This window comes from Muntiacus reevesi, chromosome 6, assembly GCF_963930625.1.
Source record: "Muntiacus reevesi chromosome 6, mMunRee1.1, whole genome shotgun sequence".
Lineage (NCBI taxonomy): Eukaryota > Metazoa > Chordata > Mammalia > Artiodactyla > Cervidae > Muntiacus > Muntiacus reevesi.
Window position 1 is genome coordinate 110326960 of NC_089254.1, and position 26665 is coordinate 110353624.

General features: G+C 51.9%; 1 protein-coding gene across 1 annotated transcript in view; it reads left to right on the top strand.

Moving 5' to 3' along the window:
- Positions 1 to 26665, top strand: part of DPP6 (dipeptidyl peptidase like 6) — a 778594-nt gene that overhangs the window by 713192 nt on the left and 38737 nt on the right. Inside the window, exons 14-16 of the mRNA XM_065939554.1 lie at positions 1667 to 1758; positions 2538 to 2585; positions 4652 to 4770. Of these exons, the coding sequence (XP_065795626.1) occupies positions 1667 to 1758; positions 2538 to 2585; positions 4652 to 4770 (259 nt within the window). The remainder of the gene's footprint in view (positions 1 to 1666; positions 1759 to 2537; positions 2586 to 4651; positions 4771 to 26665) is intronic.

Consider the following 26665-nt stretch of genomic DNA (forward strand, 5'->3'; position numbering starts at 1 on the left):
GGTAAGCCCCCTCCCAGGTGAGCCTCCCCAGTTTTTGCTCAGCGAGTGGGATTGGCCCCCAGGGGCCAGGGCTGAGTGCACTTGTCACCTTCAAGGTGTCCCGAGGGGAGCAGGGCCCCAAAACTGGAAGGTGGCTCCCCCATGGGGCCAGAGAGGGCCCTGATGAGCCAGCCGTTCTGAGCGGGTGGAGGTGGCATTCCTGCCTCCTGTTGCTGCTCAGGAACACAACAGGAGTGATGCTTCTGATGACATCAGGGGAGACCCCGGGCACTTTGTTGGGTCTGAGCCCAGGGCACGTAGACCGCTGTGTTCGCTGGTCTGCCCGGTCAGCCTGGCCTCCCTCTTCTGGGTCCTGGGGGCCGGCCCCCATGCCCTCGCGGCCCCCAGGGCGTCCCATCTCTACGGTCAGCCAGAGTCACCTGCTGTTGCTTGCGCTGGAGCTGCGGGCAAAGGGCAGAGGGTCACTGATCAGTGAACGTGGGGACTTAATACAGTGCGTTTAGACAGAGCAGGCTGCCAGCGAGTCCACCCCCTATAGGGGGAGCACCCGGGGCCTGCCCCCTCTCCGCAGGGTGCTCCCTGAGGCTGCCCTTCAGGGACCCCACTCAGGAGGAAGGCGAAGGGTGCTGGCCTCCCATCTGCACCACCCTAGGCCTCAGCAGGCAGGTCCGCGTTGAAGCAGGTCCAGAACTGTTCAGGATCAGGACATGTGAATGAAATTGTTTTTTAAAAAGTTATCAAAAATATCCCATGAGTGTAAAGTAGTTTCCTATTCATGGTATGACCCTAAAGATAACCTCCAAGGAAAAATTCCAAGAATGCCCCATGGAGTAGCCTTGATGGGGCAGGCTCCAGGGCTGGGTGCCTGCTAGTCACCCAGCAGGAAGCACATACCCCCAGGAGGGCTCCTCCCCGGGGGCCCTTGGCCCCCACTGTCCTGTGGGTCTCCTGGCCCCCCGCTTCTCCCGACAGGCCCTGCCCCCACCGGCTGTCCTCGTCCTGAGACCACCCCTGGGGTCCCCACTCCCAGGGTACCCATGACTCACGCCTTGCATCTCACATCCCAGCCCTGTGGGGACGGACATCCACATCTTTCTCCATGTGTTATGGTTTAAACTGTCAGAGTTGTTCTGCTCTAGGAGGCCCTTGGGGGCAGACCGTGTGTGCAAATGTGCAACACGCAGGAAAACGCCCTCAGGCCACCGCTGGGACCAACAGCAAAGATGACCAAGGGCCAGGTGCCCTTCCCTGCCTCCCGCCCCTCCCTTCCGGACTTTATTCTTTCTTTCCCTGCCCTGTCGTATCCACTTCCCCATGTTTCTCTGCTCTCGCCTCATCTCCCTACAGTGATGACCCACTAACCAGATTCACAAGCTGTGAAGGAACAGCGTCCCCAGCCTGTGAAACACTGGTGGCCAAGGCGCAGAGCTCGCGGCGGGCGTCGCTGGCGATCTAGCCGCTGGTTGGTCAGCGCCGTGCCAGGCGTCCTGCCCCGTCACAGCAGCACGCAGAGAATCGGGGCTGGCCACACGAGGCCAGGGTGGGGGCAGAGGAGGGGTCACCCCAGGGAGGCCCTCCTCACCACCTCGTGTCTGAGGGCCCGGGCTGAGAAGGGAGGCTGTGATCCAGCCCCTCCCCAGCCCCTCACGCGCCGCCTGTGTTGCAGCCCAACAGCAGCAACGACAACATCCAGTCCATCACCTCCGGGGACTGGGACGTGACCAAGATCCTGTCCTACGACGAGAAGCGGAGTCAGATGTGAGTGACGTTCGCCCTGCCGCCCCCCATCCTTCTCCGCTCAAACGGCCCCCGGCCCCGACACTCCCCGAGGGCGTCTCAAGGCCCTAGTTCCCACCGCGCCACGTCCGAGTCGCCGGGTCCTAGCGGCTGGCCTGCCAGGCCCGGGCCCAGGGGCCAGCCGTGCGGGGTCCCTGAGTCTCCGCTGGCTCCCGGGGCCGGGGGTCGGGGAGCCAGCTGCATCCCCAGTGAAGGTTCACTGCTTCCCCCGCTTCTGAGAGAGACGGGCCAAGACAGAAGTTTTGGGACTTGCTCCACACTGTCAGGCCGGTAACATCAGGAGCTGGGGCTCCACTGCGGCCGTCGGGGGGGCCAAGGGGGCCGCCATCACCCCGCCCGCTCCTGGACCAGAGCCTGGGCTCCCGCGTGGGGTCCCGGCGGCCCTGGGCCGAGGAGTCGTGGAGGCGGGCTGCGTGTCTGGGCTCCCGGCCCCGGCCCTCCAGAGGGTTAGTCCTGTGAGGGGAGTCCCAGCTGTGCGCCCCGCGGCCGAGCCCTGGGCGGTGCGGGCACACCCGGGCCCGCGGAGGTCAGCCCGGGCGCGGGCCTTCACCCGTGGGAGCGTGGCCGTCCCCTCCCCGCGCACGGGGAGCTGGCCCCGGGCAGGAAGGTGCCAACTGCGGGCCCTGAACAGCGCAGGACCCCCGGGGGGCGGCGGGGGGCGGCGGGGGGCGGGCCTGGCGCGCCAACTACAAACCTGCCCCGAAGCCAGCTAACCGCTGTGCCCCCGCTGGTCTTCACAGCTACTTCCTCAGCACGGAGGACCTGCCGAGGCGGCGCCAGCTGTACAGGTGCGTCCCCACGACGCGCCCCCCGCCCGCCCCCTCTCTCCCCCCACAACCCCGCCCCCCGCCCGTCCCCTCTCTCCCCACAACCCCGCCCCCCGCCCGCCCCCTCTCTCCCCCCCACAACCACGCCCCCCGCCCGCCCCCTCTCTCCCCCCACAACCCCGCCCCCCGCCCGCCCCCTCTCTCCCCACAGCCCCGCCCCCCCGCCCGCCCCCTCTCTCCCCACAGCCCCGCCCCCCGCCCCCTCTCTCCCCACAACCCCGCCCCCACCCTCTCTCTCCCCACAACCCCACTCCCCGCCCCCCACCCTCTCTCTCCCCACAGCCCCGCCCCCACCCTCTCTCTCCCCACAACCCCACTCCCCGCCCGCCCCCTCTCTCCCCCCACAACCCCGCCCCCCGCCCGTCCCCTCTCTCCCCACAACCCCGCCCCCCGCCCGCCCCCTCTCTCCCCCCCACAACCACGCCCCCCGCCCGCCCCCTCTCTCTCCCCACAACCCCGCCCCCCGCCCGCCCCCTCTCTCCCCCCACAACCCCGCCCCCCCGCCCGTCCCCTCTCTCCCCACAACCCCGCCCCCCGCCCGCCCCCTCTCTCCCCCCCACAACCACGCCCCCCGCCCGCCCCCTCTCTCCCCGCAGCCCCGCCCCCCGCCCGCCCCCTCTCTCCCCACAGCCCCGCCCCCCCGCCCGCCCCCTCTCTCCCCACAGCCCCGCCCCCCGCCCCCTCTCTCCCCACAACCCCGCCCCCACCCTCTCTCTCCCCACAACCCCACTCCCCGCCCCCCACCCTCTCTCTCCCCACAGCCCCGCCCCCCGCCCGCCCCCTCTCTCTCCCCACAACCCCGCCCCCACCCTCTCCCCACAACCCCACTCCCCGCCTCCACCCTCTCTCTCCCCGCAGCCCCACCCCCCGCCCTCTCTCTCCCCGCAGCCCCGCCCCCCGCCCGCCCCCTCTCTCCCCACAGCCCCGCCCCCCCTTTCCCACAGCCCCGCCCACCCTCTGCCCCAAAGGTGAGGCACCGTCACCACCGCCGCTGTGCTTTCCAGACGGGAAGGAGGTGGCGGCTGGTTCCTGCCGCAGGCTCAGGGCCACCTAAGGGGACTCCGTGGTGTGAGGCCCGGTGGCCTGGACCGGAGCCGGTGCCTGCCCCCCGCCCCGTCAGGTGCACGGCCGCCCCCTCCAGCCGCAGAGTAAGGGCTGCCCGGGGGTGGGGGGTCGCTTCAGAGGCTGAGAAAACCTGGGCACATCCCTGCAGTCACAGGCCCACTTCTCTCCGTGGACGAGTCACTTCTGCTTGTCCACCTGGATAATCCCATCCGTCCCGCCCCCAAATTACCAAAGCGTGATGGAGGCTGGCCGCCCACCTGCCTCTGACTTATCCCGTGAGGACGCCGTCCCCTACCCACCAAAAGTCTTCGATTCGGTGGACGGTTTTCTCGTCCAGACCCTTCCTGTGCCAGCAACTCAGACTGGGACTTCTTCCAGGCTTCGGAAGACACCTCGGTGTCTGTAGCCTCTGATAACACCTATTGGTTAAGCCTTCGGGGTGTGAAATCGTGCTTGATCAGCGAGGCCCCGAGTGACAGCTGCGGGTCGCCCGCTCCTGTTCTCGGCCCCTGAGCCAACAGCCCCCTCCCGCTCTCTCGCTGGTCGTGGGGGAGCCCGAAGCCCAAGCGCTGCAGTTTCGAGAGCCCCTGCCTTGCCCTGCCCCGGTGGCGGGCGCTCCGAGGGGAGTGAGACCCCAGAGCACGTAGATCCTGCTCCCAGAGCGCCGGTCACCTGCTCAGAGGGACCCAGCGCTGGGGACAACACCCCACACTCTCCCACCAGGACTCGTGCCACCGGGGTGACCCCCAGAAGCAGCCGTGCCCGTGGCGGGGCGGGGGTTGGGGGAGCTCATGACAGCCAAGCCCGGCATGGCATCCAGGGGGTCTCAGCAGGGAGACCGGCAGAGGGACAGCGCCCCCAGACGTCCCCTGTAGAAGAAGCCGCGGGGCACTCACAGGGCTGGGGCTGAGGGTCCGGCCGGCAGTGACCACCCCTGCGTGCCCCCCCCCACCCACCCGCAGCGCCAGCACAGTGGGCAGCTTCAACCGGCAGTGCCTGTCCTGCGACCTGGTGGACAACTGCACCTACTTCAGCGCCTCCTTCAGCCCCGGTGCCGACTTCTTCCTGCTCAAGTGCGAAGGTGAGTTCCCGCCACCATCCGGGCATGCGTCGTTCTTAGCTGCTGCGGGGACCGGCAGGAGCTCCAGGAGCTCCAGGACCCCCGAACAGGAAGGGCCGCCGGCTGAGGACGTGGCTCACCTAGCAATGTTCCTGGATCACCTCTGTCTGGAGCATTCCTGATGTTTACATCTTATAAAGGGTTACAGCTTATCAGAGTGTTCTCCACATGCTATGCTGGTTAATCCTAAAATTCACCTACATTTTCCTTTAAAAAAAAATATTTATCTTACACATTGATGGACGCAGGTCATCTAAAAAGGTGATGAAACAGTTTCAAAAATAATTAAATATATGTAAAGATTGAGATATAAAAGAACCCAGAAAAAAAATTTATTTTCCTAGGACCCAATGCACGGATAATTTATCCCACACTTCGAAAAGTTCTTGATCACACCAGTCAGCACATACAAAACAGCAGGCCAAGTCCCATCATGGACACAAAGAAATATCTTTGCATCTTTTCCTCATGTCTTGGAAAGATAAGATAGGAACCCACAGAAAGGTAAGAGATAACAAATACAGTTGTAACAAAATATGTCTCAAGGAAGAGCTTGATCTACTGAGATCGTCTCATGGGATGAAACTGCACTGAGCGCAGAAACACACACACACCAGGAGCAACTCGATCCCAGGGTCGCGGGTGAGGCGTGAGGAGCCTTCTTCAGGCTGTGATAGCCTGATGGCCACTCAGCAGCTCAAGACCTCATCCTCTCTGTATCAGCAGCATCATCTGAAATCTCAGCCCCTTCATCACCCAAGCTCAGTCCCAGACACTGTCCTTGGATGATGTGATGGGAGAAAATTGCATGTTGGTGGGGCGGGGGGGGATCTGAAATGCAACTCTAGGCCCCAATCCCCTTGAAGCATCCTACCAGACTCCTCTTTTCCCATCAAGACCTGTCGCCCCCAGGGCAGGACCTTCGTGAAATTACGTGTTGGGAACATGCAGAGATGCACAGAGACTAGGGAGTATGGTCAGCAGACCCACCAGGAGCGGGAGGTAAGGACCCGAGCTGCAGGACCAGAGATCTGACACCTTACCTCTAAGGGAGGATGTGGCCTTATGGTGTGGAAGGTCGTGATGAAATACAGAAGGGAAATGGAAGTCGACCTACAGAGAAAGTCCCAGAAATAATGGCTGGATGGGAAAGGTGACAGAGCCTCCCTCAAGGAAGGTCTAGAAAAGAAGGCAGATGTCATTTTCCAGAAATAGGTTTAAATTCGAGGCAGACAGTGAGCTGGGGGCTTAAGGCTCTGTGTTGTCCCTGGCCAAGGTGGTCATGGTTTGGGTCTCGTTCTTGGGTTCTTGCTAACATTCCCCAGAGGATGAGATGGTTGGATGGCATCACCAACTCAATGGATATGAATTTGAGCAAGCTCCGGGACTTGGTGATGGACAGGGAAGCCTGGCATGCTGCGGTCCATGGGGTCGCAAAGAATCAGACACGACTGAGCAACTGAACTAACTGAACTGAACTGAACGTTCACCAGTGTTTGCTCCTGCTAGGTTCCACGGGGTCTTCTCACACCAGAGCTCAGTGGGAAGGGCCTCGTGTGAGGACAGCAGCCTCTTGTCCAATCCCGTGGACTCCCACCCAGGGTTGAAACTGAAAGGCTCTCCCAGGACCTCTGTGGCCCTGGGTTTGGGCACGGAAGCTCCCGTGTGCGGATGGTGGACGTAACAATGGCGCCGCCTTGGGAGGCCCCTTGGACAGCGCGTGGAGGTCACTGGACAGTCATTTGTGTGCAGGTTTCCTGTCCTCCTGCTGGCGTTCATCCTGAGTGGGGAATAATGTTTCTTTTTATGCTCCAGCCAGTCCAGGGACTTGTTTTCTTTATAAAGCTGCCTGTATGGTGGTCTGTGGATATTCCGGGTGAGGAGATGGCTCCTCAGTGGCCACTGTGAAGGATAACAGAAGCAGAGAGGCAATAGGGCCATCCCAGGTCACAGACACAACTCGGCCCGAGACCCCTGTGAGCTCAGCTTCAGAAGAACGGGCGTCCCTCCCCACACACACACCTGGACCCACTAGTGACAGAACTGATTCATAGAGTTTGAAGGATAGGAGGCCTCAGAGACCATCTGACCTGATCTCCACCCCCTGCTGCATCTTATTAAGAAACTTAACTCTTAACTGATCGTGGAGTTGTCACCTCAGGACTCTTTGAATCATTGGAAAGTAGTATTAGTCACTCAGTCATGTCTGATGCTTTGCGACCCAGTGGACTGTAGGCCGCCAGTCTCCTCTGTCCATGGGATTCCCCAGGCAGGAATACTGGAGTGAGTTGCCATTCCCTCCTCCAGGGGATCTTCCCGACCCAGGGATTGAACCCGGGTCTCCTGCATTGCAGGCAGGTTCCTTACCATCTGAGCCACCAGGGAAGCTCAACAGATATAAAAGTAGACCCCAGTGTGTAGCCCACAGCAGCGTTTATTAAACTCCACGCCCTCTCCTGTTTGCTTCTTCCACACTCCAAAGCCACTCTGATAGACTTTTATTTATTTATTTATTTGGCTGCATCGAGTCTCGGTCTCGACACCTGGGATCTCCGTTGTGTCCTGCGGGATCTTTGGTTGTGGTGCACAGACGCTAGTTGTAGCGTGCTGGCTCTGTTGCTCCGCATGGCATGTGGGATCTTAGTTCCCCAACCGGGGATCTAACCTACGTCCCCTGCATTGCATGGCAGACTCTTAACCGCTGGACCACTTTTGTAAACCTCTGAGCAGCATTTTACTGCTCCTCCCCTGCTACAGGACTCTACTATGTAGGTAAACTTAGCTTCTCAGATGCAAGCAGAACGGCAACTAAAATCTCTCCTTTTAAGGGTGAGGGGAAATGTAAGGGCAGCTGGACGATTCTCTTGGGCGAATTGGGAAAGGAAAGTGTGTGGATGCTCCCGGGCTCAGAAGTGTCCGGCCCATCACGTCAGGAACCACAGATGTTCATCTTGGTCAGAGATTGTGGTCAGAGGATTTACTAACGAGTTCAAGGTGGACCCTAGCCACTGAAATAGAGGCCCAGTCGGAGCAGATGCAAGCTCATCCCACATCTGTACATAAGGGCTGGGTGTCATAACCGCTGTGAAATGGTGGCAGCCCCATGTAAACCTGTCCTTCTTCCTTTTCGTGGACCTTCCATTATGATGGTTTCTGGTAAGCTTATCCGATATGGGTCTGTCACCTTAGCTTACACTGCGGTGCCCAGTGGTGTAACCCCATGATGACTAATCACAGCTCATCAATAGCTTGCAGTCAGAACTTCTGTTTAATCAGTCCTCTGGCATATAGTTCTTCTCTTTGTTGGTGGTGTTGGTCAGCTGCTGACTCCTGTCCAACTCTTTGTGACCCCATGGACTGCAGCACACCAGAATCCTCTGTCCTCTACTATCTCCCGGAATTTATTCAAACTCATGTCCATTAAGTCAGTGATGCCATCCAACCATCTCATCCTCTGTCTTCCCCTTCTCCTCCCACCTTCAGTCTTTCCCAGCATCAGAGTCTTTTCAAATGAGTTGGCTCTTGACATCAAGTGGCCAAAGTATTGGAGCTTCAGCTTCAGCATCAGTCCTTCCAATGAGTATTCAAGGTTGATTTCCTTTAGGATTGACTGGTTGGATCTTCTTGCTGCTGTAGTAGATTCTGTCCATCTTTCTTGTTGTAGAGTTTCATCTCATCATCATGTACTTTCTCCTCTAATTTTTCATTAACATTTCCTCTGTGGTTTCTCAAAGATTGCCACTTTTATAATTTTTAAATTTTTAATTTTTATGTGACCACTTTCAAACATATACATTATTTTTATACCTTTGCACACTGTTAGATTAAACATAGACTAAAATAGAATATAAATAAGTAGAGACTCAGAAATGTTTGTAATGCTTATATCCACTTGTACATGGCTGGATCCCATCTATCACTGTCAGTATTTATATCTACATGCCATGGGTTTTAGGCGATCACTGAATACTTCCATGAGGTCCATGTGTAACCATGTTCAGTAGAACTTTGTGGAAACTCACTTGCATATTTAATGTAGGGATTAGATTCTTTTCCAGATCTCTGCGGCCTGGCAATGAAGCCAGCTGCATCCAAAAGGTTGTATTATGATATAGCATCTTATAATGAGATCAGATCTAATCTAAGGTAAGCCAGTAAGCCTCAGTTTACATGCTTAGTGGGTCTTCTCAAAGACCCTGAGATAGGTAATGGAAATAACCCAATACTTGTCCAGCTTCTTACATGTTGAAAAGTACATTCTTATAGTTTAATACTCAACGCCCATATTCCCATGTCTGACTCCTTGTAATTTATACTCTTATCACAAATAGATCTGCTTAGAGTACCCTACACTCAGTGTTCCACACATCCATACTTTTGCCTGACTGCCCAATGACCTCCTATACACCCTCCAGGGTTTCTCTCAGGCAAAAGTTGATTTTATTCCCTCTCAGGAGCATTGAAAATGTTAGTCACTCAGTCATGTCTGACTGTTTGTGACCTCATGGACTGTAGTCCCGCCAGACTCCTCTGTCCATGGGATTTCCCTGACAAGAATATTGGAGTAGGTGGTCATTCCCCTCTCTAGGGGATCTTCCCAACCCAGGGATCAAATTTAAAGATTCTAGCTCCTTGGAAGGAAAGCTACAACGAACCGAGACAGCACATTAAAAAGCAAAGACGTCACTTTGCCAACAAAGGTCCACATAGTCAAAGCTATGGTTTTTCCAATAACCATGTACAGATAACAGAGCTGGATGATAAAGTAGGCTGAACACCAAAGAACTGATGCTTTTGAACTGTGGTGTTGGAGAAGACTCTTGAGAGTCCCTTGGACAACAAGGAGATCAAACTGGTCCATCCTAAAGGAAATCAATTCTGAATATTCATTGGAAAAACTGATGCTGAACTGAAGCTCCAATACTTTGGCCACCTGATGCAAAGAGCTGACTCATTGGGAAAGACCCTGATGTTGGGAAAGACTGAAGGCAAAGGAGAGGTGGGTGGCAGAGGATGAGATGGTTAGATAGTATCACTGACTCAATGGACATGAATTTGAGCAAACTCCAGGAGATAGTGGAGAACAGGGAAGCCTCATGTGCTGCTGTCCATGGGGTTGCAAAGAGTTGGACATGACTTAGCAACTAAACAACAAAAGAAGCCAATGTCTACATGGCCCCCTCCATCCAAGACCCCTTGTCTTCTCTGATGTGTTCTGGTGGGATGTGTTGAACGCTGACCAGATAAAATACATCTGTGTTCCAATAATCAATATATATGTGCTTTATGCATGTAATTACTCTAGAATATCATAGTTATGGTTTAGGGAGAAAATCTAAAATGTCTCCCCTGGGCTCTTTGATTCAGACAGGTGTCTGTGTACCTCCAACCAACCCATCTTCCAGGGAAGAGGTTACATATACATTCATTCTAAGAAATTTTTTTAAATTTCTTTATTTTGGGTTGTGCTGCATCTTCATTGCTTCGCACAGGCTTTCTCTAGTTGTGGCACGTGGGAGCTGCTCTCCGCTGTGGCGGCTTCTCTCACTGCAGAGCGCGGGCTCTAGGCCCGCAGGCTTCAATAGCTACAGCACGTGGACTCAGCAGTCACGGTCTGTGGGCTCCAGGGCACAGGCTCGGTGGCTGGGACACCTGGGTTTAGCTGCTCCGCAGCATGTGGAGTCCTCCCGGACCAGGAGTCAAACCAGCGTGCCCTGCATTGAGGCAGAGTCCTACCCACTGCACCGCCAGGGAAGTCCCACACCTCAGTTTTAAATGGTTATAAATTCTACTTTTTCCAGAAAAGAGCTTTTTTCCTGATATATATTATATACTGCATTTGAGGTCAGAAAAATACCTTTTGCAATCAGGCTTACGATCGATCGTAAACTTCAGACAAGCACTATTTGATAGAAACACACTATTTAATATGAGCCACGTAGATAATTGAAGTTTTCTACTAGTTATATTTTAAAAGTAGAAACTGTAATATTAGCTTTGATACTATATTTTAATCTACTTAATATAGTCCAAACATTATTTCAACAAAAAATCTATGTAAAAATTTTAAAATGGTCGTAAATTTTAAATCATGGCACACTGACACTTCACTTTCAAGACAACTTTCGCCAGCCTGTGTACCTCAGATTTTCTTTTTTTGGTTGTCCAACCCTACTTTCAACTACGACACAGCCCTCAGCAGCGAGTCAGCAGCAGCATCTTCTGAGTCATCACCACTGGTGTCAGCAGTCTTCTCTCCAACAAGGCTCTCACATCTGTAAATGTCTAATCATCACTCACGTTTATCTTTAAATGTCTTGGTTAGTAAGTTGCTCAGTTGCATCCAACTCTTTGCAACCCCATGGACTGCAGGACACCAGGCCTCCCTGTCCCTCTCCATCTCCCAGAGTTTGCTCAAGCTCATGTCCATTGAGTCAGTGATGCCGTCCAACCATCTCATTCTCCATCATCCCCGTCTCCTCCTGCCTTCAATCTTTCCCAACATCAGGATCTTTTCTACTGAGTCAGCTCTTCTTTGCATCAGGTGGCCAAGGTACTGGAGTTTCAGCTTCAGTATCAGTCCCTCCAATGAATATTCAGAACTGATTTCCTTTAGGATGGACTGGTTTGATCTCCTTGCTGTCCAAGGGACCCTCAAGAGTTTTCTCCAGCACCACAGTTTGAAAGCATCAATTCTTCAGCTCTCAGCCTTCTTTATGGACCAACCCTTTATGGACCAAGTATATTAATATTTGCCTCAAGCTCTATGGTAGGAAAAGCAGTGGGAGATATTGGTGGGAAAGCAACTGGGTTCTGAGCAGGTTGGGAGCTGGGCCATGAGCAATATGGGCTCAGAGGCCACGACAGTAACCCCAGTCACTGTCGCAGTCCTGAGCCGGGCTGATGTCGCACTGAGAGCATCAGCAGCGGCGGGTGAAACTCCGAGCTGTGTTTGCCTGGCGCTTCTAGCAGGAGCTACAAGGCCACACTCAAGTGGACAAGAGGCGTGCTCCATCCTGCCTAGGCCCTCCCCCGCCCTACTGATGCTGTCTCTGCTCCTTAGGTGGCATCTGGACTTCCATCTCGCCTTCCAGGAGCATCACCCACCACTCTCTATAAAACACCCCCGAGCACGTCCCAATCCAAGTTTCAAAGCTGCCTGGACCCTCCCCTCATCTGTGTTCTATTCTTGCTCCATCTTTGCCACCGGACGGTCCTTCCCAATCTTCTAAGCTGTCACAGCTGTCCCTCCCTGAAGGATGCTCTGATTCACACCAGCCAGCCCTGTGGAAGCTTCCTGCACAGTTGTTAATATTCTTGATGATTCTTTTAAAAACCTCTTCCTGCTGTGCCTCAGAACCGCCTTTTCTTTCTCTTTTCCATCTTGGAAATCGACACCGACTGCTTCTTGACTCTGACGCTCACTCGGTCCCTGCTCCGTCCTGCTTCTTCCCCCGCAAGCTCACAGTGACACTGTCACTCAGGTCTCCTCCTCCCAGAGGTGAAAGCTTCTAACTCAGAGAAGAGGGGTGAGCAGGGCAGGGCAGGCCGTGAGGGCGGGGGACGGAGGAGTTGGCTTTGGTCTAATGAGGAGAATAGTGAAAAGTGCTTTTGGAAAGACAGATTGAGGGGAACGGATCCATGGATCCATGTAAACACTGCAGTGTAAGGGAACCCTGAATAACATCACACAATTTCACAAGCACATGCCCGGAAGAGTGTCTAGTGGAAGAGCTTCACCAGCAGGCTGGCTTCTTGAGGAAGAAGTTTGCCTTGAGAAAAAACAGAGCATTCTGAACAAAGGGAAGAGTTTAACCAAGAATCAGAAGCATGAATCGGACTCACAGGTTGGTGGAAATACAAGGTGGGGAAACAGCATATAAGGTGGGGGTGCCACCAGGCAGGACAGGGAGGGGCCAGGTTTCCAGAACCTCATATGCCCTGCTCAGGAATTTAAATTTCAGACAGTAGGTTAGTGTTTGCGCTGACTTTCATTTCTCATATAACTCACTCAATGGGCTTCCCTGGTGGCTCAGCAATAAAAACTCGCCTGCATGCAGGAGTCGCAGGAGACCCGGGTTTGATCCCTGGGTCAGGAAGATGCCATGGTGGAGGAAATGGCAACCCACTCCAGCATTCTTGCCCTGGAGAATCCCATGGACAGAGGAGCCTGGCGGGCTGCAGTCCATGGGGTCATAAAGAGTTGGACACAACTGAAGCAAGTTAGCATGCATGCATGCATGACTCACTTAACAGAATGTGTAATGGTGTCATAAACATTTTAAGATAGACACCAAGCAGGTTTCTGGTGTGCAGCCACGTGCATCTAGTGAGAAAGCCTCATGTGAACAGAGGCAGGTCGGAGGAGGCCAGGCCACTGCGAGAAACCTTGATCCAGCTGCAGCGATGTGACTGCGGGCAGTGTTTACAGAGTCTCCAGCTGTGCAAATGAAAATAGAGAAATGGAGTTGAGACTGAAATAAAACTCCTTTAACTCCACTCTCTCATTCATTTAGAGTCTACTTTTTTATAGACTGACTTTATATTGGGAAGTTATAAACTACACTGTAAATTTAGAAAGTGAGTTTATACTAACAAAATACAGCTGTTGGCTATTTGACGCATGGGAGTTCAGCACTACCTCTGTTTTAAACAGGGCTCCACTGCTGAGAAATTGTAAGTCCACTCTTAGTGTAACAGGGAGCCGGTTACGAGGTGGCCTTGGCAGGCGCGTGAGTCAGGGAGAGAGCAGCCGGATGTGAGTGTGTGAGGCTGGACCTGGACATGCCCCCTGTCCCCTGGGTTGTTCTTGGGTCACAGCGTAAGGACCGGACCACATGTGTGAGGGGAGCTCACGCCCCCCCCAGCCCAGGCATCCAGCCTTTCTGAGCCTCAGTCTCCAATCTGTGAAACGGCTTGTTCTCTGGGTTGTGTTTACATTTAGGTAGCATCTCCCGGAGCCTGTGAAGTGCAGCTTCACCCCCGTTAGTTCTTGGACAAGTGACCACAGCCACACCAATGCCCAAAGCCCACGGGGAGCACCTTCATGCTTGTCTAGCCCGTTAGTTAAGCCAACACCCAGCTTCACAGTCCCAGCAAAAGCTTTGAGGTGCTCCAGTAAGTTAAAAGTAATCTTTTGTTTCACCTCAAGCAGGTCGTTTCTCAGACAGAAATAGAGAGGCAGAGAAATTCTTGATCTAGATTGGTTCTCATATCTCATCAACTCCAGAATTCTCTGTGCCAGTATGAAAAGCCAGTCACGTGATTTTTTTTTAAAAATTGAAATATAGTTGATTTACAGTGTGTTACTTTCTGCTATTCGGTGAGCAGAGTGATTCAGTTACACTCATATATATTATTTTTCATATTCTTTATGGTTTATTGCAGGATGTTGTGTGTAGTTCCCTGTGCTATAACAGTAGGACCTTGTTGTTCATCCATTCTGTATATAATAGTTTGCCTCCATCTGCTCATCCCGACCTCCCAGTCCTTTCCTCCCGCACCCTCTCTCCTTCAGCAACTGCAAGTCTGTTCTCTGAGTTTGTCCCTGTTTTGTAGATAGGTTCATTTGTGTGGTATTTTAGTTTCCACATATGTGATATCATATGATGTTTATCTCTCTGACTTACTTCACTTAGTTGGATAATCCCTAGGTCCGTCCATGTTGCTGCAAATGGCATTATTTCACTATCTTTGTGGATGAGTCGTATTTCATTGTATGTATATATATAACATCTTATCCATTCATCTGTGGATGGACCCTTAGGTTGCTTCCATGTCTTGGCTGTTGTAAATAGGGCTGCTGTGAACACAGGGGCGTGTCTTTTCAAAGTATTTTCTGGGTATACGCCAAGAGTGGGCTGCGGGATCCATGTGGTAACTGCAGTTTTCTGAGGAACCCCCAGACTTTTCTCCACGGGGGCTGCACCAGCCAGCACTCAGTCACGTGGTTGTGCGCGTACACGTCATCAGGTTGCGTTCTCCTCGATGCCGGGCGACGCCTCTGCCCTCGTGTGTCTGCAGGACGCGCATTTTGGACGCACGTGCACACCGCGCGGCACCGCCGCCCGGGAACCTAGGAGGCCGGCGCCCGGTCCGGCCCCCGCGTTTGCGAGCAGCCTCACGGCCCCTGGGGCGGGGCCGGACGCTGTAGGAGGGTGGGCGGCGGGAGGGCCTTCCTTCCGCGGCTCCCGCCGGGACCCGCTGGGGCCTCCCAGCCATCGGCGCTCCTGCACCGTCCTTGCTGCCGGCCCCTCGCGCTCACCGTACAGCAGGGACTATGGGGCTCTCCATCCAGAAAGAAACGGGCACGCCGAGAACAAGAGGAAGCCGTGCTGTCCACTGAGGAGAACGTTCCTGAAGGTTCCGGGTCACACCCGTCACATCACACCCCAGAGCAGGTCCTGAAACTCAGAGTGGTCCCCGTGGACAACTTTGAAGCTTTCTTCAATCACTGGTTGACATACAGGCTTTGATGCTCTGGAATAAAGCCTCTGGAATCCAGACGGCCCTGATTTAGTCACTGAGAACACAGGCAGAGCCGAGTAGACGTTTTAAAAGGAAAAAAATCTCTCGAAGGAACAAAGCAACAAGAAAAGCCTGCTGAAGGGTTGTTGGTTCTGTTTAAAAAAACTCCTATGTGTCCTCTCTGCATTTCGGTGCTAATCTCTGCTAAATTTATATCCTCATTTCAGCAGGTAGTGATTGCCTAGAAAGTTGCAAAACATGCTCTTTCTAAACAGTCTCTTGAAATGAGGCTTCTCACAGGTTCAGTTGAGATTTTCCCACTTGGTGCGAGTGTGCGCATTTTATCAGTTTTCTTTTTCACAACAAGGAAGCTCACAGAGACTGGGAACCTCTTGTCTCCGCCGCTCATTTTCCTGCAGGTTCGAACCCACAACCGGGTCCCCTCACCCTCTGCGGCTGCCTCTGGGGAGCTGAGTCCTGCCTTCCAGCTCCAGAACCTTAGCAGTGCAGAATAAGCTGCTAGGAGGAGATTTTGGCGTTTCTTTACAAAAAACAAGAATGCATCATGTCTGTCCTTTATCACAAATGAAACTCATGTGGAATAATTGATTAGGAGGCCTTGCAAAGTAGAATGCAAGCCATCTGACTGGAAGAGCCAAGCCTGGCTGGTCTTCCTCCCAGGAGAGTCACGGCACCCTCACGTCCCACCCCGAGCCCCCCAGGACGCATTCCAGCCTTCCTCTCCCGCGTCCACGCGGCTCAGGTGTGAGCAGCTGTGGGGGACACTACGAGCCCTAGAGGGTTCCCGCCTGCAGGGCTCATGTCTGCGGGAAGACACGTGAACAGATAGTCCCTCCAGAGTCAGAGCTGTGCCACCCTGTGCGCAGGGCTGCGAGAAGCCCGAGGGATTCCCCAGCTCTGTGCCTGGGCCGTCGCTGGAACCACCGCTGGAATGAGATGCTGCCCCTGACCTCGGGGAACCGACAGACTCTGGAGGCTCCCCCTGACCAAAGTGCCTGGATTCAGAACCCGGACGCTGCTCTAAAAGTCAGTCGTTCACCCTGTCCCTTCCCACCAGCAAAGCCACCGCCCATGTGACAGACGAGGACACCCAGACACCCAGCCCCTTCCCCCACAGGCGTGTGGCCCGGGGGGCAGAGCCAGGAGCAGAGTCTGCCTTTCGCCCGTGCCCGCGACGTCCGGGTGCCCGTGACAGCGCGTTTGTCACCTCTCGTGCGCTGGGGGAAGCCGGTCGCATTGCTGATCGCTTTCCACGAGAATCCCCTCTGCCGGGCTGAGTGCACTGGGCCCTGGTGAAGCCCAGACACAAGAGGGCACTGCAGCCCTGCGCTTCAGCGCCGCTTCCTGGAACCGCTGCAGGGTCAGGTTTCTGGTGATTCACCGGGCGCAGCCTGGTGTCTCGGCTGAAACCAGCGTCCGAACTGCCTCGTCTGAATGTGTCAGACCACCCAGTGGGCCACAGGGGACCGGCCTGTCCACTGCGGGCAGGAAGTCTTTCTCTGGTGCCTGCTAAGCGCCAGACTTGGTCTGAATGCTGGGCATGCAGACATGAGCAAGGCAAAGGCTGCCCTCAAGTAGCCCAGCGTCTGCAAAATTACCAGCTGGCCGAGGGGGCAAAGGAGCATGGAGGGGAGCCGGCTTGTCAAGCACCTCCGCTGGAGGCGGGCTGCCTGCTCTCTGGTTTCTGATGACTCTCAGCATCAGTGTATGTGGTAGCAAGTTAGTGATGGCTGTTAAGTTTCCAAGCTGAGCAAAAAATAGGCTCAAATGACCAAAGGTTATCACTGAACATACCTGTGGAAAAAGGACTTTACTTTATGGGTGCAGTAACAGTCCAGGTGGCCTTCAGGACTGGCCGAAGTGGGTGTGGATGATCTGGGCTGGGGTCTGGACCTTCAGATGCCAGGTTTGCCTGTCTGTAGGTAGGAGAGCTCCGACAAGATTTGAGTCTACGCTCTTACTAACTCCTGTCTATACTGTGAACATGGGATCATGATGTCCAGGGCTAAGAGGTAAAATCTGATTTGTTAACTGGAGAAAGGATCATCATTCATGGAGCCTGGAACCTGGATGAAGTCGAGTGTCAGTTGCCCAGTCGTGTCCGACTGTTTATGACCCCATGAACTGTAGCCCACCAGGCTCCTCTGTCCACGGAGTTCCCCAGGCAAGAATACTGGAGTGGGTTGCCATGCCCTCCTCCAGGGGATCTTCCCAACTCAGGGATTGAACCCATGTTTCTTAACTCTCCTGCATTGCAGGCAGATTCTTTACCACTAGCGCCACCTGGGAATCCCCTGTGTATGAGGCACGTGACATATTTTAGGCTTTTTGTTCATATCACCATTTGATTCCAGAACAACTTTTTAAGAGGAAGATGCTAAGGACCAGCTAATAAAGGTAACCTGCAGAACTCCACTCAGCTAGCCAGTGTTGCTGCTAGGATGAACGCTGAGTTTCACTGCCTTTTATAACTAAGAAATATTTGTACATGAGCAGCCACGTGGATGGACTGTGTCTGCTGTCATTCCTGGCAATACCATAGGCAACTCTGTACCTCAGTTACTCATTTGTGAAATGGGGATATAGTGCCTACTTCACAGGGTTATTTTAAAGTCTAAAGGAGTCAATGCATGTAAAACACTTAGAACAATGCCTGATGTGGTGATCATGGTGTAATTATGACATTGTTGCTATTCTTATTATTGTTATCACACTGATACTACCAAAGCGGGAATAGTCAGAGGAAGCATCACAGAGAAGACACTGGAGCTGAGCCTTGCAGGCAGTGCAGAGGTTTATAGGAGACTAGGTGGGCAGGGCATCGAGGGGGAGGAGGCTGAGCAGGCACAAAGATGCGAAACAGCGCAGCTTCTTTTCTAAAGGACAAGGCGTTGGGGCGGTGTGTGTTGGGTGATAGGAGACTGTCTGAACAGGTCTTTGATTTTGTGCCAAGGGTTTCAACTTTGTCATGTGGGGACTGGAGAGCGACTCGGGGGTATTAATCAGAAGAGTGCCAAGGTTAAAACTGTGGGAATCCTTGGGCAGAGGTGAGGAGGGAAGTGCTGAAAGTGTTCCCATGGCAATGGGAGGTGGCGGGAGATGCTTCAGCAGGTGCGGTTGAGGAGACCTGCTGAGGAATCAGATATGACAGTGTGAGAGAGTTGAGTGTAGATTTACTTCCCTTTAAAAGAAGTGGTCTGCTTGTTCTACATCCTTGAGTCCAAAAGGAAGAGCAGGACGCTCTCTATCCACCAAGTGTCAGGAGCCATAGGGGATGAGCTCCTGGTCACCCTGGTACCCCACAGTCAGGTGGTACCCCCAACTCACAGATCCTGCACCAAGAGCTGAGGCCTCTGCCCTCGGGATGCACACCCACTCTTGGCAATCACTCCTGCTTACATTCCGTGGACTGACCGTGAGGGGCGAGGGGAAGTGACACAGACTGGTGGGCCGCGGGGGGCAGAAGCAGGCAGACCGAGGGGCGCGTTAGAGTCCCACTGGCCACACTCCTTCAGTCTGAGTCAAGACTTGATCAAGTTCAAAAGAAGAAGACTTAAAGTGTAGCCTGTTGTCATTGGGGTTATACTAGAAGTCTCATTTCTTTGTATTCTGAATCTGTACATCCAAATAAATACGCTTCTCAGAAAGCTGCACAGCTGGTTCTGACAAGAGGCTATTGCCCAGAAGAATTTACGATATTTCTTGCAGTATGACCTTCTTGGACCAGGCTCCCAAGGAATCTGTAGTTCCTCCCTTAATAATAGACTTGATTGTTGACAGTTACTGTAATCATCAAACTTAAAATACCTTTGTTACGTAATTTAGCTCTAAGTGATCTTTTGCACTTTTTAAAAACCAGAGCTAACATCTATAAAAGGTAATTGGCAATTTTGAGATTATTCAAGACAACAGGCCACAGCCTCTGAACCTCACAGTTTCCCAAGGCATACATCCTGTCCATGAATAGTTTGTCCTTCATTTAGCAAATATCCATTGACCACTTACTCTGAATAAGACACTGTACATTTTCCTTGTGGGATACAGAGTTGTATAAAATGGGTTCCTAAGCTCCACATATAGTTGAAAAGATAAGACATGAATGTATCATTAGAGCTCCAATCAGAACTTAATCACATTGGTTAAAATTCATCCCAGAACTATCAGATCACAGTACCAGCAGATAATAAGAAGTATCATCACAAGTGTGAGAGACAGCCCAATACAGGAGCTGTGGGAAGTCTAAGAACCTTGACCCCACCCTGGTCCAGATCCAGCTCGAACACGCACAGGGATGAATGCAGCAGCCAGTTTCACTATTTCTCTTGTTTGCCTAACCTCACAAAACTAACCAAACTAAGCTCCTTCCTTCACATTCATACTTTGTATTTTGTGAATTATGCTAAACATCTAAAAACTTCACCCAGGGTGATGCATATGGGGCATAAAAGTTTTGCTGTAGCTCAAAGGCAGAAGAGAAGCGAAAGGCAAAGGCAAAAAGGAAAGATATGCCCATCTGAGTGCAGAGTTCCAAAGAATAGCAAGGAGAGAGAAGAAAGCCTTCCTGGGAGGACAAGGCAAAGAAATAGAGGAAAACAATAGAATGGGAAAGACTAGAGATCTTTTCAAGAAAATTAGAGATATCAAAGGAGCATTTCATGCAAAGATAGGCACAATAAAGGACAGAAATGGTTTAGGCCTAACAGAAACAGAAGATATTAAGAAGAGGTGGCAAGAATACACAGGATAACTATAGAAAAAAGATTTTAATGACCCAGATAATCATGATGCTGTGATCACTCACCTAAAGCCAGATATCCTGGAATGCCAAGTCAAATGGGCCTTAGGAAACATCACTACAAAGCTAGTGGAGGTGATGGAATTTCAGCTGAGCTATTTCAAATCCTAAAAGATCATTCTGTTAAAATGCTATATTCGATATGACAGCAAATTTGGAAAACTCAGAAGTGGCCACAGGGCTGGAAAAGGTCAGTTTTCATTCCAATCCCAAGGCAATGCCAAAGAATGTTCAAACTACTGCACGATTACATTCATTTCACATGCTAGCAAGTTCATGCTCAAAAATTCTCCAAGACAGGCTTTAACAGTACATGAACCAAGCACTTTCAGATGTTCAAGCTGGATTTAGAAAAGGCAGAGGAACCATAAATCAGAGACTGCCAACATCTGTTGGAAAATTTTTCATAGAAAAAGCAAGAAAATTTAAAAAAAAAAACACATCTGCTTCATTGACTACAATAAAGCCTTTGTGTGTATTACAACAAACTGCGGGAAATTCTTAAAGAGATGAGAATACCAGACCACCTTACCTGCCTCTTGAGAAATCTGTGCACGGGTCAAGAAGCAACAGTTAGAACTGGACATGGAACAACAGACTGTTTCCAAATTGGGAAAGGAGTACATCAAGGCTGTATATTGTCACCCTGCTCATTTAACTTATATGCAGGGTACATCATGTGAAATGCTGGGCTGGATGAAGCATAAGCTGGAATCAAGATTGCTGGGGAAAATATCAATAACCTCAGATATGCAGATGACACCACCATTATGGCAGAAAGCGAAGAGGAACTAAAGAGCCTCTTGATGAAGGTGAAAGAGGAGAGTGAGAAAGCTGGCTTAAAGCTCAGCATTCAAAAAACTAAGATCATGGCATCTGGTCCCATCACTTCATGGCAAATAGATGGGGAAACAATGGAAACAGTGAAAGATTTTATTTTATTGGGCTCCAAAATCGTTGCAGATGGTGACTGTGGCCATGAAATTAAAAGATGCTTGCTCCTTGGAAGAAAAGTTATGACAAACCTAGGCAGCATATTAAAAAGCAAAGACATTACTTTGCTGAGAAAGGTACATATAGTCAAAGCTAGGTCTTTCCAGTAGTCATGTATGGATGTGAGAGTTGGACTTTAAAGAAAGCTGAGTGCCAAAAAATTGATGCTTTTGAACTGTGGTGCTGGAGAAGACTCTTGAGAGTCCCTTGGACATCAAGGAGATCCAACCAGCCCATCCGAAAGGAAATCAGCCCTGAGTGTTCATTGGAAGTTCTGATGCTGAAGCTGAAACTCCAATACTTTGGCCACCTGATGTAAAGAGCTGACTCATTTGAAAAGACCCTGATGCTGGGAAAGATTGAAGGCGAGAGGAGAAAGGGTTGAAAGAGGATGAGATGGTTGGATGGCATCACTGACTCAATGGACATGAATGAGTTTGAGCAAACTCCAGAAGATGGTGAAGTACAGGGAACCCTGCTGTGCTGCAGTCCATGGGGTTGCAAAGAGTTGGACATGACTGAGCGCCTGAATAACAACAAAAGGCAGATAGTTCCTAAAACCTAACAGTTCTGTGAATTGATTTCCCAAAGATACTAGCTGACTTTGGGGAGCATTCAGAGGCCCCTCCCATTTTATTACTGGGATGATTTCTCCGACTTTGCCTGTCATGTGCCTGAAATGTGACATGTAATTCTCAAGCAAGAGGTCATGTGTGAATGTGAAAGGTTAATGTGACACTTTTCACCACCATTTGTGAGCAGGTGAAACCACCCCTGATTTCGGTGAAGCCCTTTGCGTGATACTCCTTACCCTGCTGCATGGGGCCTATGGTCACTTTCCAGTGGCCCCATGAAACTGGATTGAAGCAGGACTCAGTGCTGCGAGGCATGGCAGGGGAACCCCCAAACCCCACGCGCGATGTCAGCTATAACAAGGTTTCAAAGTCAAACACAACATTATCCATCTGCAGTGTTGACAAGGAAGTCACATCTTTGGAAACAAACATTTTCATTCTCTGCAGTAGTTATGTGAAGCTTGGCTGGCCCCCTGCTTATTAGTCTGATAATATCACCTCAGTGTATGAGCCTTGTGACCAAGCATACATAATTCATGAACTGGCAAATAAAGAGATCCGGATTCTGTGTCCAGCAGGGCCGTGGCCCATCTCCTGCGCTGGCTGGAGCCTTCCTGTGCTCACCCGACTGGCTGGTGGCCTTTGAACCATTAATCCGTGCTCAAGAGATATTTGGGTGGTGATCACCAGTCTGTCTGAGTCTCTGTTGTTCAGATAGCATGAGTTTAGCTTCTGGTGGGAATTATCCGTCACACAAATTCCTCTGAGGACACAGACGAGAGCAATGAGGACAAGCACTGTCTCTATGGTTTCCTGTTAGTCTGACAACTTTTTTCTTTTCCATTCTGTGTCATTTTTCATCACTTTATTCTCATCTGTAATTGTCGCATCTCTCCATCCAGTCGAGCAGGTATAAACTCATGTTCTGAAATGAATGGGACTGGAAACCGACATGGAAAAAAAATAAGTATTTTCTGTTTGCGAGTCTGTGATGTACTTCAAAGCTTTTCTGTTTATAATTTGAATTTCTCCCCATCTGGCAGCAGGAACTTTATTGACCAGAACTACCTTATGAGTTAGTTGTGAATTTGCTTGCTTCCGTGTGGTTATTTTCCCACTCGGAAACAACATAAACTTGGAACTCAGATTTTTTTTTTTTAACTTGAGCCAAAATAGTCTCTGTCAGCTACCTGGAGTTTTTAAAAGACCAAATGTTGTTTTTATGGCAGTTGTCTCTTTGTAAGCAAAGGTTGAGCAAACAGAACTGTTTTTGTGCAATTTCTGCTTGAGCAAAGGGGCAGCCGCTGAGACATGCTTATCCTACCAAGGACGTAAGAAATCTCAGGAAGGGCAAAGAGACTCATGATATTAGTAAACGTTTTTGTGAGTGCACATGTGTGTTCACAGGTGGCTGCTCACGTGAGTCTAGGTGTGTGTGCATGAGTGTGTCCATAGGTGAGCACATGGAGAGCTGAGTGTGTAGTAAATGACCTGATTGACAGAGGCATTTACAATGGGACATGGTCATCTGCTCTCACGTCAAAGCATGTCCTGTGTCCGAGGATGAGCCGAAAGGGGATGACACGGAAGGGATGCTAAGAGGGAGCAGACGGGTGGTCCTGCTTCTCCATCACCCACTTCCTGCCCCTCCCCGCCTTACCCGTCAGGCTGAGAGCAGCGCCTCCTTCTGGGCACAGGTGTGGAGCATCTCCCCTCCCCAGGGTCCGTGTTTGTATCTCACCGGAGGCTGCAGTCGATCACAGCATCCTAACGTCTGTGCAGACCGGCTGCCTCGGCTTCCCAGAGCCAGTGAGGTGAGGCAGGGTCTCTGCAGCACCCAGCCCTGTAACTGACGGGCACCCAGGCTGGTGCTGTCATCATTTTTGCTGTTCCTCTTATTAAGAATAGACCTTAGCCCCCCTGTATTCCACAGTTGGGACCCAGGTAAGAAACACCCCTTGACTGGAACCACAAGTAGCTGGTGGCCGAGCTGACCCAGACAGGACTGGGGACCACGTCCTGACTCCTGGGTCCGTGTGCAGGCCTCGGAACAGTGCACCTTCTTCTGGGGACTCTTTCTGTGCCTGGCTGTCTTCCTCTGCTAGCCTCTGAGCTTCCTGGTGGCAGATACGCTGTCTTCTTCTGCCCGTATCCCTGGGACCTGGCCCTGCTCCCTAAACATGGTAGAGTCTCCATGTATGTTTGTCGGGCTGAATCACATGCAAGGTAAGAAGAAACTGCAAGTAGGAGCTGTTGGAAGGATAGCAGTTAAGCAGAGTGCTGTCGGATTCTGACCGTCTAGAGAGATTTGGGCCACCGTGGTCTGTGCAGAGACAGGAGGAAGGGAGGTATTGCAGGCAGCGGTGACGAACACGTGAAAGCTTCCTGCTGTTCAGAACAGCGCATTTAATCAGGTAGCTCTTGGCTGGATGCAAGTGAGATCGTTTGGAAGACGAGGAAGAAAAGTAAGGAAAACCAACTTAAAGAAAAGCTTCAGTGGTGAAGCGCCTCTGAAGGCTCTTTAGTAAAGGTGTCCTTAATTGTTTAAAATGAGTTTAGCAGGCTCCCCTTTAAGTGTTGCAGGCTCCCTGAAACCATGTGTGTGGGCCTCCTGGGTTTAGTGTGTTTCTTTTCCTCTTACAGAAATCCTCAGCAACACTAACCCAGGTCTGGTCAAAGGATCACAAAGCCCAAATATCTTACTCTGAATTGGGAATCTCCTGCTTTTTCTCCACTTCTTGTGGGTTTGTTTTGAGTTAGGTGTTTTCCTAAATTATCTGCCAATTTTCAGGAGCCCAAGCATCATAGAAATCTCAAAATGATGGGTGATCTTAAAATTCACAGAGTCTTGGGTTGAGGCCACCTGGGCCAGAGGAGTGAGCGTGATGGCATGAGAGGAGAAGGACCCAGCACCTCGACCACGCCGCCCACGGACCTGGGGGTGGGGCCTCACAGAGGAGGTAGTTGGATAGGATTAGGTTATAATTAATCCGTTTAAATTATACGTACAGGCTGGTTTTTTTAACTTCGGTGTCCACCCACAATGCAGAAGACCCCAGTTCGATTCCTGGGTCAGGAAGATCTGCTGGAGAAGGGATAGGCTACCCACTAAGGTATTCTTGGGCTTCCCTTGTGGCTCAGCTGGTAACGAATCCAGCTGCAATGCTGGAGACCTGGGTTCGATCCTTGGGTTGGGAAGATCCCCTGGAGAAGGGAAAGGCTACCCACTCCAGGATTCTGGCCTGGAGAATTCCATGGAATATATAGTTCCAAGGAGTCTCAAAGAGTCAGACATGACTAAGCAACTTTTACTTTAGACGTAGCTTTTATTTGTATTGTTTCTGTTTGGCTATTCTGAAGAATGTGGCCTGACGTGTGTACTCGGTCATGTCCAACTTTTGTGACGCCATGGGCTGTAGCAGGCTCCCCTGTCCATGGGTTTCTCCAGGAAAGGTTACTGGAGTGGGTTGCCATTTCCTACCCCAGGGGATCTTCCAATTCAGGGATCAAACCCAGGTCTCTTGCATCTCTGCATTGGCAGGCAGATTGTTTACTACTGCGCTACCTGGGAAGCCCAATCTAAAAAATATTCTATATTAAAATGACAGGAAAGATGACATGGTTATGATGTGGCTCTCAGAAAAAAGAGAATACAATTCAGATCCTGTGAGTAAAGATAGCCACCCTCGGTGCTTAGAGGAAAGGGTTGGGGGCGGAGGGGTTGCTGAGTTTCAGGAAGGAAACCAGGACCTGATTGAAGCGCAGGACCCGGAGGGTGGTCTCAGGGGATCCTTCTTTAGCTGGGTTTAAATGCGCTGCCTTGATACACGACGAGCAAGCATATGCTTAGGAAGCCGTCCTTCATGAGCTGCTAGTCCACTCAGCAAGCGTTTGGTTCACGGCATTGACTCCCAGACTCAGTACAGGTACTGGGATGACTCAGATCCCCGCCCGAAGATTCGTGTGTGTGTGTCAGCCTGGGGGGTGGGGGGCGGGGGGAGTAGTGGAAACTTTGCAGGAGCAATTATGGGGTGTGTGTGTGTGTGTGTGTGTGTGTGTACAGTAGTGGAAACTTGGTAGAAGCAGTTGTGTGTGTGTGTGTATAGTAGTGGAAACTTGGTCGGAGCAGTTGTGTTTTTTGAAAGTGGCATTCATCGTGACAGTTGCTGCCGTTGGTGCCGAGGGCCCCTTTTGAGGCACAGTCAGGAAGGACGCAGGAGGGGAATCTGCAGCCGCTCCGTGAAGAGCGGGCTCCCTTGTTTGCATCTGCGCGTCCCTGCCCTGTGACGTCATACCAGTTCATTCAGCTTGCTGGTAGGTGTCTGTATTGTTTACAGTGTCTATCCGTAACCAGCAAAGCTGCTATGAATATTCCTATAAAATAGAGCTAATTACTAAATAAGGTGAACCCAAGCAACAATGCGATTGAAGTGGACCATGCATGAGACAGGCAGTTTGCAGTCCACGCACATGAATTGCACAGGCAGTTGTCCAGCGTCAACCCACTCAATATTTGAAGAAGGTAGATCAAAGCAGCACCAAGATAAATACGTGCCTGTGAGGACGGTAAAAGCAAACACAAACAAACAAACGAAACAACCCCACACACACCTTTTTCAAGTTATAGCCTAGACCTCCGTTCGCCTTTAGCCGTAGGCTGACGAGACCATGTGCATTGGCATCCCAGTCTCTGCTCAGTGTGGTAACGCCCTGGTGTTACCAGACCACCCTCCCATCACATGTGATTCACGACCCCTCCTCTGGAGAGGTTTTCCAGCTCCATCGTCAAGGGCACCCGAGTACACGTGAACTATGGCCCCGGGCATTTTTCGGCAGCTCCCTCTGATTTCCCACAGCCACGGGTGCGTACCTTCCAGATGAAGGCTGCCCTCTCAGCCTGGATCCCGGAGGAGGGCCGGCACGGCCGCAGCTGACCAGTTTCCCGGGATGTCACAGCCTCAAGGGTTGAGCTCCTGTTGTGTTAAAGCACCGAGATTTGGGGGGG